Source organism: Ornithorhynchus anatinus, chromosome 12 (genome assembly GCF_004115215.2).
Source record: "Ornithorhynchus anatinus isolate Pmale09 chromosome 12, mOrnAna1.pri.v4, whole genome shotgun sequence".
NCBI lineage: Eukaryota > Metazoa > Chordata > Mammalia > Monotremata > Ornithorhynchidae > Ornithorhynchus > Ornithorhynchus anatinus.
The window spans coordinates 23,442,118-23,458,619 of record NC_041739.1 but is presented as its reverse complement, the minus strand read 5'-3'; the positions used below and the strand labels follow the sequence as shown (position 1 = coordinate 23,458,619).

The 16,502-nt window shown below is 46.0% G+C and overlaps 1 protein-coding gene across 2 annotated transcripts in view; it reads right to left on the bottom strand.

Annotated features, from left to right (window-relative positions):
- Nucleotides 1–4,275: 4,275 nt before the first annotated feature.
- Nucleotides 4,276–16,502, bottom strand: part of NR3C2 (nuclear receptor subfamily 3 group C member 2) — a 239,309-nt gene continuing 227,082 nt past the window's right edge. For both annotated transcript variants that reach the window (XM_016228278.3, XM_007671779.3), the window contains exon 9: nucleotides 4,276–7,150. In XM_016228278.3, the coding sequence (XP_016083764.2) occupies nucleotides 6,995–7,150 (156 nt within the window). In that variant the 3' untranslated portion in view covers nucleotides 4,276–6,994. The remainder of the gene's footprint in view (nucleotides 7,151–16,502) is intronic.

Genomic DNA, 16,502 nt, shown 5'->3' with positions numbered 1-16,502 from the left:
TTTTAAAATCTAAACTTATTTTCTAATGTTCCATTTTTCATTTATTTTTAAACTGCACTCTCTCCGCCTCCACTCCAAGCTATTAAAATGTGGCACTAAACTTTATCTAAATTGGTTGCAGTTGGGCAGATACTTCCGGATGTCCTTGGCCTCCGGTCCTCGACCTTTCCCCCGCACGCAAGTCAGCCTCGGAAGAACAGGTGAGCCGTGTCTGCCTCCGGATGCGGCGAAGGGTTTGTCAGCAGATGTGGTGCAGATCGTGTCGTGGAGGTGGAGGGACGCTGCTAGGGCCTCGCTCGCTCCCCTTTCTGACTCATCCGGCCCCGGAGCCGACACCCCACGCCGCCCAGCTCTCGGGTGTGAAGCTGGCACAGGGCGGGGGACTGGGGATTGGGTCGGGCCACGGGGAGTTAGCAGCCAATCCCCTCTCCAGGAGGGGCGGGAAGACCGCTCCAGTCTCCTGTTTATGGGCTTTTTACATGGGTAATAAAGTGATCCTGGCTCTGAGGGAGGGAAACCAAAGGCACACGGTGAATCAAGGAAAGGGCTCTGAGGCCCACGGTCCAAGTCACCGCTGCTCCCTTCACTCCTCCCTCTTTCCCTTCCTCCTTCCTTTCCTCTCCTCTTCTCTCCTCTGCTCCCTTCTCCCAACTTCATGGCTTGGGAGTTGGAGGGCCTGGGTTCGGCACACTTAGGGTGTGTGTGTGTTTGTGTGTGTGTCTATGTGTAGGCAGAAAAAAATGTTATGGTATTTTCTAAGCGCTTACTATGTGCCCAGCACTGTTCTAAACGCTGGAGTAGATACAAGATAGGTTGTCCCACTCGGGGCTCACAGTCTTAATCCCCATTTTACAGATGGGGGTAACTGAGGCACAGAGAAGTTAAGTGGCTTGCCCAAGGTCACCCAAGCAGGCAAGTGGCGAAGTGGGGATTAGAACCCCCCGTCCTCTGACTCCCCAGCCCACGCTCCGAACGGTAGTGACCTCGTGATAGATATCATGCTTTGACTTCTGCTTAATGGAGGGGTGGGCTCTGAATCTACCCTAAGCTCCCTGTCGGGCTGTTCCTTGTCTCTGCGCTGCCTTTTGGAGCTTCCCCTGCCCACCTTTTAGCTTCCCTTCTAATCCAGTTCTCATCGTGTGATCCTCACTTTTGGGCCTCAGCGTTCTTAGCGTCCGAGTTGACTTTGCTGGCGCAGACTGATGCTCGGGGCCTCGTGGCCGTCTCCCTCCTCTACCTCGCACGGGGGATCGAGTGTCTAAAATCTTCAGAAGAAAGACTTTAGAGAACCAAACTTCCATTCATTCAGTAGTATTTATCGAGCGCTTACTGCGTGCAAAGCACTGCACCGGGCGCTTGGGTAAGTAGCGGTTTTATTTCTGAAGATGCTCCTGCCCGGGGAGCCGGCAGGAGCCCGGCCGTCTCCTCTTCCTGTTGCGGCTGAACTGGAGGAACGTAGTGGGATGTTTGGGCAGCGTTTCGCTGCGTGGCTCTAAACCCAGAGAGAATGAATATAATGGACTCAGTCAGCAGGGGTTGAAGGCCGCTTCACTGTTTTCTTTTGTGTCAGAAAGCATTCCACCTTCCTTAAGCCCGCCGGGGAAGCCCTCTGCCGCGCTTGGCGGGGAGGCGGGGCCCGAGACGGACTCCTGGAGCCCAGAGGGAAGGTGAGACGTCATTGAGTCCATTCCCCTGCCCTCCAGAGCCACAGCCGAACCATTCCGGCCTGGTGCCTCCGATCTTTATCAAAGCCACAGTGGTGAACAATCCTTGGACGGTGTCTGGAAGCAGCACCTCACCGCTATTCTAAACCGCTCTCTTGTAGCCGCCATCCCTCGCTTCCTCTCCTCTTCTCCGTGGGGTTGGATAGGGACGGCTAACATCCTCTGCCCGTGTTCTCAGTGCATGGAAAGACTACTCTGGCTTTATCTTGCAACAGTCTCTGACCTTCCCCTCTCTGACTGTCACAGTCGGGATCTTGAGGTGCTCGCAGGCCTCATAAAACATGACTGCCTAAGTCTGGCTCTGACTCTTACAGAACCCAAAGACCGTATATTTTCACACTGAATTTCTCCGATCTAACCTTAGGCCATAATTTACAGGAGATTACAGGTCTGTCAGTCTGTGGCGGGGACAGCTAGTTGAAGGCTGTAAGGGTGTCTGAGGATGAAAAGAACCTGAGCGCTTAATCAACCTTTGGGCGTTTTCTGGCCAAGTGCCTGGGTCTTTAACTTCTGGAATCAGGTTTTGCAGCAGCATCCCTCCCCTGGTCTACCCCCGTCACCCCCATTTTCACATCCCTCCGTTTACGTTCCAATCGGTGGTATCGACTGAGTGCTTATGGCGTGCGTAGTACCGTACTAAGTTCTTAGCACCGTTTCCTGTCTCCGCTTCGTCAGGGTGAGACGGGAAACTTCCTGATGGAGCAATCATAACCCTCTCTCTGCTTCAAGGATGTGGCTGCCGTCCCCAACGAAGAGGCTGGGGGCAGTGAGCAGAATGACATGAGGTCGAGATCCAAACTCCAGCGCGGCCGCCGGACCCGTGTGGCCCTCTTGACTCTGGACAGCCGAGCCCATTTACCACCCGTTCCTTTCCCGTGACCCGGTAGCTGTGGCCCGAGCTGCCCCCACTTGGAAAAGCCACGTTCTGATTTCTCCTATCTAGCTTATCGCCGAAGGCATGGTCCTGTTTCCAAGGAAATCGCTGCACCAGCAGTTGGCTGAGTTGAAATTAGAGTGCTCAAAATACTTGCAATCAAAGCCATTTTAATCTGTGTACATTTGCACAATTTATCAGAAAGTACGTTCTTGCTGACATTAACATAAAGGACAAACAATATTTTCTGTTTACTTAAAAACTTAACCACACGGAAGCAAACCCCTAATTATGAATGCATCGTTATGCATAATTTTTACCGTATATACCCTCGTGCCTAGAGGCTTCATTTCCAAGAATCACTAATAATTCTTCAACCCTCAACAGCGCCCTTAGAGACGAAACCTGTTCTCTAGCCGGGGACCTTAAAGGAAACTCTCCTTCCTAATAACAATGGTATTTGTTAAGCGCTTACTATATGCCAAGCACCGTTCTAGGCACTGGAGTCAATACAAGCTAATGGGGTTGGACACAGTCCTGTCCCGCAGTCTTAATCCCCATTTTATGGACGAGGTAACTGAGGCACAGAGAAGTTCAGTGACTTGCCCAAAGTCACACAGCGGACGTGAAGCAAATTAGGACCCAGGTCCTTCTGACTCCCGGGCCTATGCTCTATCCACCAAGCCACACTGCTTCCCGTAGAAACCCGTTCTCTAGCAGAACATCTAAAAGTACCCAGGCCAGTAACTTCCTTCCAAAGTTCCTTCCCTCAGTATCATAGAGCACCACCCATTAATTAAGCTTTGCTCAACACTGACTTGTACAAACAAGTTTTAAGATGTTATTCAAAACTTTAGCCTTTTTTGACGGAAGAAGCAGTGTGGTCTAGTGGGAAGAATACAGGACCAGGAATCAGGACACCTGGGTTCTAATTGTGACTCCACCCCTTTGCCTGCTGCATGACCTGGAGCAAGTCATTTAACCTCTTTGTGCCCCAGTTTCTTCAACTGTAAAATGGGGTTAAAATACCTTCTCAGACCGTACACCCCACGGGCAAGGACCGTGTCCAATCTGAGCTTAACAGATACCACAGTTATTGTTCTTTTCCCCTTCCAGTAAGTGCGATGCCTCTGTTGCCGAGTTCCCAAAATATCTACTGCATCGAAATGAAAATGACTTCGTGTTTAAATTATCTGGTTGCAGGGAGATAGAAACAAAAAGTAGGCCATTAATGCAATCAGCCCTTCAACTCAATGTAAAAACGTGGTCTGGAAACTTAACGAAATGACCTGTCTTACAGAAGACGAAGCATCTATTTCTCAGCGAGTTCAAAATCTGCAGATCATTGCTTCTCGCTCTCACGGCCTTTGGGAAAGCTCCGTGGTCCACCTTGGAAAACGACTTTGAGGGGACTTCATCCATCCGTACGTTGGAAAAGCCCCACCCCAGCCCCAGATGTGCCAGAACCACGGCAGGAGGCCACGGGAGACAGATGGAGAATAGGGAGCGGGTTGAGCTAGAGCGGGAACAAAATACAGTCCTATAAATGGACCAATTCTTACCCCCCACCCCACCTTTGCCCGGCTTGGACGACGTAACGCTGAAACCCTGATGGGACCTGGTGGCCGGTTGTTCCAGCGCTACGTGAATCAAATGAACTGATTCCAAAACAACAGGTGATTAAAGTAAAGGATTTATTGTAATCTGCTTACAGTCATTTGCAAAGACAGACATACGTTTTTGCATAAAGATATAAATTGCTTTTTTTTAAACTATTTTAGTGTGGTTTTTAATTCTATGAAGAAGTTTCGGTGAAATATGAATTGTACCAAACCAAGATTTCCAGAGCAATATGGTACAAAAATAAGAGCAAACAGACGACAATTTGGACCAGAACAAGCATTCAACAGTGAAGTTTAGAATATGGCTTTGCTATTTAATCAAGCAAAGTTACCTGGAGACATAAAAAGAGCCAGTAACTTTGTTAATACAAAAAGCTGATGCAGACTGTATTCATCCCATCCTGGTTAAGTTGAAATTTCAATCCTTAATTATTAAGTCTCAACTAAAAGATGCATTTATGAACATTTCTTTTCCAGAAACCCCCAGCCTGCATGCTGTGTATTTATCACCTCTGAAGTGTGGCTTTCATATTGCTGTGCGTGTCAGTTGACTGTATTTGTCTATAAATTAAAGTCCTGAAGTTGCAAATCATGAGAGAACTCTCTGAGTCCAGCTCTCGGCATTTTCCCACCGAGGAGGGTGGGTAGAGACAGGATAGTGTAACGTAGACCTCGTGCCATCTCACCGCCAACCTGGGGCCGGTGATGAAGAGGCCCTGGGGAGGCGGCTGCAGCCTGGTCACCACGTTCCATTCTCGCTGGCCACTGGGCAACCCGGCTGGATTCAGAATCTGCTCTTGGACCACACTGCTGTTTCAAGTCACGACACTGATTAACCGCGTCTTTTACGGTGATCGTAAGGTCCCCCGGCCCCGTTTAGCTCTAATTCTTCTAAAACCATTTTAATGTTAATCTCGTTTCAAACTGGCTTCTTTGCAAAGAGATGCACTGTTTTGTTTTGGGCCTGCAGAGGGTTGAAAATACATCTGAGCTCAAACCAAAAATCAATGGAGTTGAATTTAACTCGGGCCAACCGGTCAATCAGTAGTGGTTGAAGGTCTGCTGGGTGTGCAGCCTTGCGCTAAGCGCTTGGGAGAGTACAAGAGAAGTAGTTAACGTGACCCCTGCTCTCACGACGCTCGCATTAGCTGCAGTTTTCTCTCCAAGTCTCCAGTGGTTTGTCAGCGATTCGTGATTGGAAAATGGAGCCCGAACTCCGCAGCTCTCGGCCAGCGTTGGCCCCCTTCCACTTGCCCTTGCCAACTCCTACCTGTCAAAATCCTCCCCCAGTGCAAGCTCCCTAACAGCCTCCCGCCCCTGGGCGGAACCCAGATGGGCTCCTTCCAGGGTGGCATCGCCGCCTCCCGAGGAAAGGAAAAAAACCGGACCCGAGGTGGAACCAGTTCTGCCTCAGCCCGGCTTTGCCTCTTGAGCCGAAGGGAGAAGAGGCAGGTCTTCTCCCGGCCTCCATTTCTGCACCAGCCCCCTGGCTTCCTGTGTCTGGTTAAATGAACCCCTCACTGAGCTGCAAACACAACAAAGGGGAGCTCCGTACAGAAGTAGGAAGCAGAAATCCTCAAATGTGCTCAAGTCACGTATACTTGCAAGCAGCGGACAAAAAAAAAAAAAAAGGACAGAAAAGTAGAAAGGCTGAAACACAACGGTGAGGTTATTTACAACAGCTCCTGTAAAATGGTAAATTAGATAGGATGCTAAAAAAGGCACAGCTTTCCCCTTCTTAAATACACTGTAAACGGTTCATTATGCATGCAGAACATTTTTACTTTACAAAAAAAAATTACCTTGTTTGTTTAGACAAAGATAGTACTTAAATAGTCTCCAGCAAAATAGAATTCTTTCAAAAATACTTTTCCATTCATCCTATTAACCATTAAAGATTTGTGTGTGTGTGTATGTGTGCGTGTGTGTGTGTGTATGTTTGTGTCTCTGTGTGTGTGTGTGTGTGTATATGTGTCTCATTTACAAAAGTTCCTTACATCTTAGTTCAGGGCCTTCACAATTTATACATACAGTAATGTACAGCAAAAGACTGCGAAAAATTATTTGTAAAGCCAGCACAATAGATACTATAAATCGAAACTGAGGCATTTGTCTTAGCATCTTATCCATTTTAATTAAATAAGAACTGGACACTGGACAATGTCGATGACAATGGATAACATGAGAGAGCAAATGCCCCAGGGAGGGGACGAGATTATTCCACACCAAATGTTCTGTTATTCACATTAGGAGTTTGAATAGTTTGTTGTTGTTGGGGTTTTTTTTTTTTCCTTTTTTGGGTTTTTTTTTTTTTGGGTCTTTTTATAAACAAGAAAAGAACAGTAATGCCCCATATTGACTGTACGTTTTATGTGCAAACCAAGGGTAAGCTTTAAAAAGTTCATTAGTCCTTGAACCCTTTTGAAACAAGCAAACGATACCAGAAACTACATGGCATATTGAAAACTTCCATCTGTTAAAATATCAAAATCAAAGAGTTATCGACTAGATATGGCTTTTCATCCGGAGGAACGGGAACGTTTTCTAAGCGCTGGGAGTGAGGGGAAAATCTTCCATCTCAAGTCTGGCCTCTCCAAGACCAGGTCACACGGCTTTTTGAGTCCCCAACCCCTTGACGTGATTACTGACGGTTTTTAAAACGGCTGAACCAGTGGGAAACGCATGTTTTAAAAATGTGGATTCTTGGGTCCTTCATGGGTGTGGAATAACACAGGGAAACTTAAGGCAAAGTTCTTCCATTAAGACATTTTCTCTCACTTCCTGTGAAAGTAGAGGGGCTTGGCATTTCCAGACTCCACCTTCGGTAGCTGATCGCTGATGATCTCCACCAGCATGGCCGGAAACTCCACTTTCAGTGCCTGAGACTCTCGGAAGGTGTAGAAGCAAAACTCCAACAGGTCGTTGACAAGCTAAAAATCAAAAGACAAAGTGAGGAGGATCAGTAGGCTCGTTTTGCAAACTTAGCGGGGCTTAGCGGCTCCGGCCCCTGGCCTCCCGCTCCTCGATGAAAGCGTCCACGTCGGGACAGGATAGAGATGACTGGTTTTACCATAATTCTCAACTTAGAGCAACCCGAAGAATTATTCAGGACCGTTACCGATGAGCCTCACCCAGGGCAAAGGGAAAAGGGTCCCTGCTTAGTGACTTCAACCGATCCATCAGTCAGTGGTATTTACTGAGCACTTACTCTGTGCAGAGCACTTGGGAAAGTACAATTCAACGGGGTTGGTAGATGTGATCCCTGCCCACAAGGCACTTACAGTCTTTGTAGCCACAGCATTATATAGTAAAAGTGGGTTTTTTCTGAATTCCATATAAAGCAAAATGAGCAGAGATAATTAGATTAATTATGCATTCGCTGTTCCTCCCACTTTCACCATAGTGAGGACGGTCCAGGTCATTATTCAACTCGTAAGGCCTTATTACCACTTGAACATGAATATTCACTTGCAGAACACTCATTCTCGTTCCCTCTATTCCCCCAGCCACGGCGACCAAAGTCCGGCCCAATACGTTGGCATCCCATAGTGTCGCCGAAGCCTCGGCACAAAGAACTGGCACTGGCAGTTTTCTCCCGCACCGGCTGGCTTGGAGAGACTGGCTAATGCCAGAAGCCTTTAAAATGGCCACCCCGTGGAGCTCCTTTCCTAGACTGGAGGTCCTAATGGCTCGAGGCAAATCCGAAGCTGAAACAGCTCCTGCCTGTCAACTGCTACGTGGGCCTCAAGCCTGGGCCCTTTTAGTCCCACCCCACTGAAGCTGCTGGGATGTAAACTCTTGGGGAACGGTCTACCAAATCTGTTGTACTCTCTCGAGTGCTCAGTACAGTGTTCTTCATACATACGCGTAAAATAAATACCAATGATGAATTGGGGATACCGGGCTGGACACGAAAGGTCATCTGATGCTGCTCATCATCCCTACCAGGAAAAACCAACCAACCAAGGGTTACCTCATCACTGGGGGATGCCCACAATGAACTAGACGAGGAGGGCAGGAGAACTGCCACCTTGTCAGTCGCCTCAGGTGTCTGAACTGCCTGTCTGTCCTACCCGGGGTCGGGCGAGGCAGGAGTTGCCTTCCTTTGGCCAACATCTCCCGGCCACCGCTTCACCAAGTGGAGGGAACACTACTCTACGGTTGGAACACTACTCTACAGTTCGGAAATGATTGAAATAGGAACCGCAAATGGAACGTTTCAAGTATGAAGGCAGTAATAGAGTAAGAGTGGGATACTATTTACCACTGGAAAATGAGAACCCAATTGCATTTTAATCGGAATAATTTCGGCACCGGGAGGCAAAATAATTAGCGCCTCAGCGAGGGAGATGCTGCGTTTGGTGCTATTCTGAAATCCACGCACCAACTTAGGTCCATCCGCTTGTGGTGTTTGCAACCACTTGCCTGAGTAGTCCCCCCGCTCCTTTCCTCCACCCTGGGGCAAAACCCCACAGTTGCTTCATATTTTAAAATATTTGGGCATTTAAGAATTTCAGTTATACTCTCAGTCTAACATTTTACTACAAAACCAAGAGGGCAACAACCATTTAATGCTGGAATTATATAAGGATTCAAGACATTCAGTTGTCTGTGTCATTTGATATTTTATGTTCCGGGGTTTAATTATTTCTCATCTCTCCCAGAAATTCCTAACTGCACCTTTTCTAGTTTTACCAGATGAACTAAAATAGTAGTAACAGGAGGTATTAAAACACTTACTGTGTGCTGGGAAAGAATACCTGAGATAGGAATCAGGCTCAATCTCCACACCTCAGAGGCCTCACCGTCTCCCGTATGTCCGATCTCATAGCCTAGTATCTACTCCAGCACTGAACACATAAAGGCTTAATGAGAGCCATAGTCATCATCATCATCATTACTACATTATTCTGACTCACATTTTCTTCTACTCTCCTCTGGGTTATAATGTGAAGTCCTATTTTGCTTTCACTTAATGCTTTTCAACTTCATTCACTTCTCATGCCTGTGAGCCAACATCTCTCTCCTGACGTTCTGAGATAAAACACTCTTGCAGAGTGACAAGTCGGTATCCGTCACTTTACTGGGAATCGTAAGGAAAGAGGGGCCGGGCAATGAGGGTGGCGACGTCTTCCTGCAGGCCTTCCTGTAACTGCCCCGAGGCACCGGCCTCCCCGTAGCCTACAACCCCGATATTGATTTCCGCAGGCCGCTGCCGGTAAATACCAGTTTGAACCAACCACGCAGGGCCCTAATTATAATCAGCAGTAAAATCACGGTATTATTAGAAATGACGGAAAGACGTGCAGATCGAGTTTTCTCCCTCCTGCTTTAGGAAACGCATCTGTAGGAGTCCGGGAGATGGTTTCGCCAGACATCGTGCGTGATTTATCCCGGACTGATGGGCCACAGCTGGCAGGAAGTCAGAAGAGCAGGGACAAGGTCACGGGGTAGAGTTGTGCCCCTTCGAATGTGCCAGCAAATGAGAGCATCTAGGTTCTAATTAGCACATTTCCCCCCACTGCAGTTCACTGAATCATTGCTCCCGGTGGCCTGGCACAGCTGGCAGTGGAAGTCCGCGTGCCTGCTTGTGCCGCTTCACCGAGCGCTCCAGATAACACGCTCCGCTCCTTGAAGAACAATTACCTCTTTGCATTAGATGCTACGAGCGGTGCGCGAGTTTACAGATGCTGTTAGTCTAGCGTTCCTGCTCGTGTTACAGAAGGATGAACTGGAACAGATCTCATCTGGATTAACACAGCCCACCGGAAGTCTGGCCACGGCTGTTCTAAGCAAGTATTTTCAGATCCCAGAAGATTTTTGTTTTTTAATGGTTTTTTGTTACACGCTTACTATGTGCCAGGCATTGGACTAAGGGCTGGACGGATCTGCTGCTTCCACAAAACACACAAAATTAGGCCTGATTCTCTGAGTGGAATGAGTGCTAGACTCTAGACTCCATACCCTCTAGACTGTGAGCTTGTTGTGGGGAGGAATGTGTCTGTCTGTTGTTATATTGTGCTATCCCAGTGCAAAGCACACAGTAAGCGCTCAATAAATACAACTGAATGAATGAATGGTTGGGGGTGAAATAAGATTGCTATTTTTATGAAAAGAAGATCTGACCAAAAATACAGTCATAGTAGCAGTGACAGTAGGCACTGCGACCTGCTATGGGCCGAGAACTGTTGTATGATAATACTATTATCCTTTCCAACTTGGCTAGAAGTGAGCTCATGTTTTTTAGTCCACGTTTTCAACAACTAACATTCTGAATGGAGAAGAGTGGCCCCTGAGAATGACATTAATGTTTTACGTCCATCCTACCTCACCTCACTAGTCTCCTACTACAGACCAGCCCACACACTCCGCTCCTCTAGCAACAGCTTACTCACTGTGCCCCGATCTCGTCTATCTCGTTGCCTACCCCTTTCCCAGGTCTTCCCCCTAGGCTGGAACTCCCTCCCCCTCTATATACACCACACCACCACTGTCCCCACCTTACTATTACCATTATTATAGCATTATTAACATGAACAATTATTATTATTATTCGCATTATCATTAAATTATATTCTTAATGTATAAATTAAATTACTCTTATTATTAGAGCATTATTAACGTTACATATTCTCCGATAGGTCTTCCCCGATTAAGCCCTCTTCACCCCGGCCCGCGCTCCCTTCTTCGTCAACTTTGCACTTAGATCTGTGACCTTTGGACATTGGATATTCTACCACCCTCAAGCTTTGAAACACTAGGAGAAACAGTCAAGTAAAATGAATCGCTCCATAATCCAGCACCAAAGTGGTTAAAGTGAGCCTTCTTTAGCAATGCATCTGATTTTAGCAACTCCCAGCCAGAGTATCCAGCAAATTTCAGGCCCGGAGCTGGACTCTGACAATAGACATTCTGCCACCCATCTGGCCCACTGGGATGACCCAACATATGGTAGTACCAGGCACCCCCGGTCACCTGAGGCTGCTGGGGCATGTTTTAACCAGTGGTTGACGCAGTTCCTTTGAATAATAATGATAATGGTATTTGTTAAGCGCTTACTGTGTGCCAAGCTTTGTTCTAAGCGCTGGGGTGGATACGGAAGTAGGACAGACATAGAGTTGAATAAAAATAGTTCCTGTGGGCTATGATATGGCGAAGACCCCAGTGGCCTCCAAGGCACCCACCTCCTGGGTCACGGTTCCACTTCAAAGCACGGGCATTAGGCTGGAGTCACTATGGGCGTAAATGGGTCTTATACCGCAAAAGCTTCTGTGCCCATTTCACAATGTGCCGCGTCGCTGCCCTGCCTACTCGCTCTTTCTACTCCGGGCCACGATGGGAACACGACTGGCAAGGATGAGTCGGCATAGGAGGTGCTGCACAAACCACTAGCACTAGAATCAACTCCTTCACATAAGTTAGTGGGATTCGACATTTGAGAACCGAGATTCGTCTATTGTTCTCAATGGGAGACCCCAACATCGTCGTGGTCAAAAGCCGGACCGCCCCTTCGAGACCGCCCCTGACCTGGGACCCCCTGAAATATTTCTAGAGCTCTCTGTGTTTTGTTCTGCTCTGGGACCAAGGATCTGGACCTGCCCTTGGGCGTGAACTAGCCTCTGCCTTTCGGAGAGGACCTGAACATTCAGAGCCACCCCGGATCCTACTCAGCCCACGAAAGGCCTGCGAGGAGGGCTTGGTTAAAACTCCTCAAGCCATTGGCCACACTGGTGCCTCGCAGAAAGAACAGCAGGTGGTGGTCACCAGATACCAAGGACCGGCTGAAAACTGGAACTTTTCTAGTTTCTGCATAAACTCTGTTGCTTTTCGGTCAGTGCCGTTTCATCACTTTTTCTTATTCTAAGAAGTGAAAACCATCTACCATCATGTTATACTCCCAGGCTGCTGGGCTAAGCAAAATGGGTTCAATTTTCTTTACTTTTTTTATAGTTGAATTTACTTAATTTCTACTTGTGTTTAGGTTTCCCTGCCATTACAAGCCTCGCTCTGGCTCACAGCTCCACCTCCTTGTGAATAAGGCCTATTGTATATGCGGAACACAAAGCAAAATGACACAATGGAAAAGAAAGTAGAGTTTAAAGAAAAAAGGGATAATTAGGACATGGCTGAACAAAGGAAATCTAATGAATGGGTTGTGTTTGAAACGCATTGGCATGTTACTGTATTTAGAATAATGAACTTTCTCTAATTTTATTTTCAATATTTCCTCAATTCTCTTTGAAAATATGCCCATAATCCCACAGACAGTGCAAACCTTCACCAACACAACCCTATGAGGTATCATCAACCCTTACTATCGGGGAGAATCTTAGAATAAGTGATGAGGGAATCTTTCCAAAGAAGGGGAAAGAGTGATTGGCAAGGATGCATCAGATAACCTTTCCTCCACTCGGTTTCTGATACAAGTGCCAGTCAGGTTGACCCAGTGAATCCCTCCCCCATGGAAATGTCACGCCATGGCATTCTGCTCTGCTTGTCACTCTAAGGGAACCATCAAAGCTCTGCCTCTGAATTCCCTCTCACCCTTGCTTATCATTCTCCTTTCATCAGCACATTCAGTTGCCAAATGCTACGGCTGCTTTCCCCAGTTCTCTCAACTAACCTCTGGGTCGAAGAGTGTTGGTCATTTACCAATGGCATTTTGTGATCACCTCACCAGCTTCCTTCTCTTCCAATCATCCTAACGAGCCTCTTATCTACTGTTTTGATCATGCCATTCCCCACTTGGATGGCTTTGAATTTTGCCTCAATTTTGAATTATTCTTGTTCTATACTACTGCATCTGCCTACTCTTTGACCTCCCAGCCTCTTCTCTCTCCCCACTCCAGTCCATACTTCACTTTGCTGCACAGATCATTTTTCAACAGAAACATCCAGTCCATGTCCCCCACTCCTCAAGAACCTCCAATGGCTGCCCTTCCAAATCCCATCAAACAGGAACTTCTTTCCATCGGCTTTAAAGAACTCAATCAGCTCGCCCCATCCTACCTCATCTCACTCATCTCCTACTACAGCCCAGCCCACACACTCCGCTCCCCCAGCCCCACTGTGCCCTGATCTCATCTCTCTCACCGCCAACTCCCTCCCACTCCATATATGCCAGACCACCACTCCCTCCATCTTCAAAGCATTGTTAAGATCACAGCTCTGCCCAAAGGCCTTCTCCGATGACATCCTTTTCCTCCGGCTGGCTCTCCCTTCTGTGTCACCTATGCACTTGGATCTGTGACCTCTGGACATTTGATATTCTCCCCACTCCCAGCCCCACGACACTTACGTACATATATTGAAATTATATATTATACATTATTTATAGTAAATGTCTATCTCCCCCTCTAGACTGTGAGGGATTTTATAAGTAGGGAACGTGACCACGAATTCTACTGCCCTGTACTTTACTAAGAGCTTAGTACAGTGCTCTCCATGTAGTGAGCTGTCAATAAATATGATTGATTGATTGATTGATATCTGCTCTTTCCACTAGGCAACAACTGTTTAGATATCTTGGAAAGTAAGTATAGGAATGTATTGGTCATATGGGCGAAAACTTACGGATGCAGAGGGATTAGCACTTAGGCAATGACTTGTTTTCTCGTTGGGTGGTTTATGTTTGGACAGCAACCCTGAGTACCATAAAATAACCAATGAGTCAGACTCATGGAAGAAATACAAATAACTTCAGTGAGACTTTTAAAAAGCCTAATCTTAGCAACTCCTTCAATCAATCCATGGTCATTTATTGCGGGCTTACTGCTGTAAACTCTCTGGGGAGACAATACTGAATGACCTACACTTTGATAGTGCCTAGTATTCTGTTACAGTTAAATACATTTTGTCAGTCAATTGTATTTACTGAGCAGTGTGCAGAGCACTGTACTAAGTGCTTGGGAGAGTACACGATAATAATATAATAGACACATTCTCTGCTCACACCAGGATACCGTGCTAAGGCAGATGAAAATGTAACAAAGTAACCACTTGGTTAGCAACTGCCATGAAATGGAACATAAAATCCCCGTTGGGCTTCTGTCCCTGCTTCCGCTGGCTAAGAAATACTTTCTTAAGAGATCTAAAAGTTTAAAATTACAATGAAACAGCTTTTCTGAGACTACGAGGTGAACTTTCTAGTTTTCTTGTTCACATAATCATAGAAAACGTCACTCAGAATGGAAAAGAAGGGGGAAAAATGTTCTCTTGGCACTAAGCAGAATTTAGTCAGAGTTATTATTAAATGAACAAACCAAGGTGGACAGTTGGAAAAGGCCTTCGAGACTTAAACTCTCCCAAATTCAAAAATCAGGGGTCAGGAAGATACGGTCAATCTCTGCAAGGTTTATTATTTGGTATGTGACATTGAATTCAGAATATCAAACTCATGAAAAAATACTTTGAGTGAAAGTTTGGAAAAAATGGGCAGATAAAATGATATGGCATTTAATATCATTTTCTATAAGCTAATGCTTCTGGGTAAAAGTCACAAAAAAAATGGAGAAATTTTCATTTCAAAGCAATAATGCCTTAAAGACCAGGAAATCACAGTGGGAAAAGTTGCTTATTCCATATTCAGCCAGAGCCTCTGAGGGGCTGGGAACCTAACATTAGCTACCTGAAGGTATTAACCCTTTCTTGCTGCTATAGTCACTCTGGCGTTTCAGTGCCCTAAAAGAAAACTTGCTGGCCTGAGAGGTCAGCTGTCCCCAGTGGTTTTCGCCAGCTTCCAGAGAATGCAGTACTTCACCTGAAAAGGAGATGATGAAATACGATACACCCGTGCATGGTTTGGAACTGGGACCTTAGTGTGCATGACTGTAAAGAGCAACTGGCATGTGGGGTTAAGGGAGAATCATTTGGAAATCTGAGGAAACAATATCTGGTCTGCATGATTTTGACTGCCCTACCAAAGGTGCTACGAAGGGTGGACAGTGACCACCAAAAAATAATTGATGTACTTTGTAAAAGAAATGGCCAAACACACAATTATTTGGAAATAATAATCACGAGTTGAAGGGACAAAAGAGGCGTGACTTTATGTAGAACCAAACCAGAGGGTGGAAACTATTTCCTGTAAAGGTCCCATCATGGGGCAATCGGCTGGCAAGGTACATCAGACACCATCAATGCTCACTAAGACAATCCTAATGCAATTACATAAGACAAAGACTGGCAGAATTTAATGGGAGTTATTATTATGATAACTATGTAATAATGGGAGTTATTACAAGGTGGATAGTTGGAAAGGGGCTTTGAGACTTAAATTCTCCCCAACACAGAAATGAATAGCTCAAGACTAAGACTGGACTAGAGAAGAGACTTGAGGAAATAACTCTTTTTTTTATGGTATTTGTTCAATACTATGTGTCAGACACTGTACTAAGCTACAAAACAAGTGGGTTGGGCACAGTCTTTGTCCCAAAAAAGGGCTCACAGTCTTTATTCCCATTTTATAGATGAGGTAACTGAGGCACAGAGAAGTTAAGTGACTTGCCCAGGGTTACACAGCAGACAAGCAGTGGGGCTGGAATTAGAACGCAGGTCCTTCTGATTCCTAGGCCTGTGCTCTATCCATTAGGATATGCTGCTTGTTCCTATCATGTACCCAGTCTACTGAACTTCAAGAGTGACTCCCCTGTTCATAGGAACATATGGTGTGCCAAAATTGTCTGCATTTCCCTCAAATCACAAAACCTGGAGAAAACCACTTTGAAGAACTTGATCCACTGCTCAGTAATACAAGATGACATTAACTCTGATAATGAGTCAGTCACCTTTCTTTAGTGATAAGCTAGACTTGTCAGAATTTCAGATACTCTAGAAGCCAAAACCAGTCTTTTACAAATATTTGCTTAAGACTTTCACCCTACAAATCTGCCTATTTATTTTATAAGGAGGGTTTCCATACACTTCTGACACTGTCAGAATGGTTACAGGATGAAGAGAGATGAAGTTCAGGATGAAGTTCAGATTCCCCTGCTTGATATGAAAAGCAAAATCTTCTTGGACCCAGAAAGGAGTTGATGTTTAAGAAAACAGTAGTAGAATCTACTAACATCTATAGTGTACACAGCACTTCACTAAACTCAGGAAAAAATACACTTTTGAGAATAAGATATGGACCAATGGCCCCGAGGGGTTCACTGTCTAAGAAGAAGGGACGTAGAGGCACCTCAAGCAATCATATTTATCTAAAGGAAAGATTAAACAATAAAAAATACAAATACAACTTAAAAGATCAGGACTTGGCAGCAAGCACAAAACAGCAGT